Below are 2,946 nucleotides of genomic sequence, written 5' to 3' on the forward strand. Positions count from 1 at the left end.
TGTTTGTGAATATGTGTGTGTGTGTGTTGAGGTTCACAGTGTGAGGGAGAGGGCAAAATTCACTGGTTTTGTGTGTGTGTGCATGCGTGCGCATGCAGCATGAAGGTGATTAACAACCTGAAAAAACAAAAAAACAAAAGGGGAGGGGGGGTGGTGTATAAAATACTAGATGACTGGTAAAGCCTATGAAATGACAAATGTGTTTTGTGTGTCCAGGTGTGGTTACCGTTGTTCCCTCGAGATGAAGGAAAAGCCCACAACTTTATGTCCCGGAGGATCATGCTGCCCTTCAGAGTAGACATCTACCCACTCGGTACAGTTTTTTTTCCTCTCAGAATGTAGATCTACTCTTGTATGTCCCTGAAGTTCAGTTTGTTGGAAGAGCTGAGAAGTTTGTTTCTTCAACTTTTTCACTGAGTTTAACTTGATTTTTGTCAAATTCACAATAATTTATTGTTGGTGCGACCATTTGAATTTATTTCCGTGATTTGTTTTTCTTGACCTGTCCATGTGTGAAATGTGGCCATTACTAAGATAGATATAAGATAAGATAATACTTTATTATCCCAGAGGGGAAATTTTTCTTGGTTGTACAGGACCGTAAAAACACATGCACGTATACGTAAGAATCTTAATGATGTATTACTCTTATCAAAATTCATTATGAGAAGAGAAGTAAAGCTGACAAAATTTACATATCACATCGTTCAAACGCAGGCAGGAATTTAATTACAAGACCTTTGGAGTTATATAGATACATACTCTAAGAGCAAAACACATCTATGCTTATTCTGACAATAGCCTTATGCTAGATGGTAAAAAACTTCTTTTATATCTTTCTTTCTTTTGTTTTTAGAGTTACATATCTGCCGCTGCAGATTACCACGTTGTTTTTGTCTTTTTGTTGTTCCCAGCTGTGCTGTTTGAAGACGCTGTGATCCTCGGGGCAGCTTGCGACGTGGTCTCGTACACGCTGTCCTCGTCCGCTCCCACAAACTCCGATATGCCATTTTGTACACTGGAAAGAACTGTAAGTATCGGTGAGACAAGTTGGGGGTTGGCGGGTGCTGTGGTGTGGTTTGCTTCTTCTTTCCTATCAAACATCTATCGTCCTTATCTCCCCTCCTTCTTTTTTGTGTTTGTTACTCTCTTGTAACACCTCTAATCTTATATGACCTTATTGTGTTGCAAGTGCCGTAAAACACCTACTAAAACTAAAACGCCGGGACAACTTTTTGGGTGTTATGAATTCAGCCTTTTTTATATGTGTGTGTGTGAATAATGTTTCTTGAGATTCTGTTAAACCTTACAGGTGATTTGAGGGCGCTGCTAATGCTTTCTATTTCCCCATCGGTCTGTCCTACTTTTCACTAGCATTAAACGATCTTTATTGTGCTGAAACTCATACTGATGATTTTTTTTTTTTTATCATGGCCTTTGATAAGTAGTTCTTTTCAATTGTAATTTTTTATTCCCCTGTGACAGTGGAAAATTAACCCTGGCTATTATTGAAACAGATCAGGAATTTGGAAGTTGTTGGGGTTTTTTTCTGAGGAAGCAAAAAGTTAAAAGAACCATCATGGAGTGAAAATGTATGCTTTGTGCTGGCCAGGGAAAATCTGTCACAGGAAGTTTTATGAGACAAGTTGTAGTGCTATACTGTGCTGTATTTGAATGTGTTACACTTAACGGTATTATTTGTATTGACAAGTTGCCCTTTTTTCTCCCCCTCTCTTTCAGAGTCAAATTTATCTTCATCATATTCTTAGACAACTACTCAGAAGAAAGTAAGTAATGATGTGTGAAATTCAGGAAGAACTGAATATACTTTTTCCTGCCTGTTGATGCTTTTAGTTTTTATTGTGTTTGTGGTGTTGGTAAGGGGGAAGGAGGGGAGGGGGAGATAACAAGTTTGAAGTGCATACCTGTTGGTCTGTTTATGTGTGTTTATGTCTGGACAGGGGACATAATTCACTGCGTCTGTAGAAAAATGAGATTTTCAGGCGTTATCTCAAGGTTGTAGTTCTACACTGTTGTTTTCGTGGTTAATTTGGTGATTAGTGCTTGGCCTTTGTTGTCTGTGGGTGGTTGGCGGGTGCTCTGGTGTGGTTTGCTCCTTCTTTCCTATCAAACGTCTATTGTCTTTATCTCCCCTCCTTTTTTTTTGTGTGTTTGTTACTCTCTCGTAACACCTTTACTTTAATCTTCAGTATTTATATGACCTTATTGTGTTGGTTGCAAGTGCCATAAAACACTTACTAAAACTAAACTAAAAGAGATTCCTGTAACAGTGTCTGTATGCGTGGGTGGTTGGTGGGCTTCACTCATGTGGTCAGCTTCTTTTGTTTCTTTTCTCTGTGAGATGTGTTGTGGCTAGAGGGGCTGTGTGGTGTTGTCCCCTGTTTCTACTTCTTTTCACTGTTTGTACTGGAGTCTGTGTGGGTGGTTGGTGGGTGCTCTAGTATGGTTTGCTCCTTCTTTCCTGTAAAAAAAAATATTTCGTCTTTTATCTCCCTTCCTTCTTTTTTTTTTTTTTGCGTTTGTTTCTCCTTTGTAACACCTCTAATCTTCTGACACTCACATGACGTTATGCAGTTGCAAGCGCCGTAAAACCTCTACTAAAACTAAAACTAATTTATTCATGCTGGGGTCTGGAACAGGCCTTTGGTATGTGATACCCTTACAAATATCATTATAATTTTTTACCAGTTGTAAAACTGTGTGTACCATGTTTTTGGTAAACCCTAACAATTTCAATAACTATGCTCTCCGTTGCCAACAGCCTTGGTGTGAATGCCCTTGACCTTGCTCGTAGCTGCACGGAGCTGACCTACTTCCCCCACGTGCTGGAGCTTCTGCTGCATGAGGTGTTGGAGGCTGAGGCCACGTCGAAGGAGCCCATCCCAGGTGAGGGGATATCTCTCTCTCTCTCTCTTTCTCTCTCTC

At 39.9% G+C, this 2,946-nt stretch overlaps 1 protein-coding gene across 1 annotated transcript in view; it reads left to right on the forward strand.

The window, feature by feature from the left end:
* LOC101858374 (guanine nucleotide exchange factor subunit RIC1) overlaps positions 1-2,946 on the forward strand; it is a 91,351-nt gene that overhangs the window by 48,474 nt on the left and 39,931 nt on the right. The window contains exons 18-21 of the mRNA XM_035973232.1: positions 217-313; positions 915-1,030; positions 1,741-1,787; positions 2,783-2,907. Of these exons, the coding sequence (XP_035829125.1) occupies positions 217-313; positions 915-1,030; positions 1,741-1,787; positions 2,783-2,907 (385 nt within the window). The remainder of the gene's footprint in view (positions 1-216; positions 314-914; positions 1,031-1,740; positions 1,788-2,782; positions 2,908-2,946) is intronic.

This window comes from Aplysia californica, unplaced genomic scaffold, assembly GCF_000002075.1.
Source record: "Aplysia californica isolate F4 #8 unplaced genomic scaffold, AplCal3.0 scaffold01073, whole genome shotgun sequence".
NCBI lineage: Eukaryota > Metazoa > Mollusca > Gastropoda > Aplysiida > Aplysiidae > Aplysia > Aplysia californica.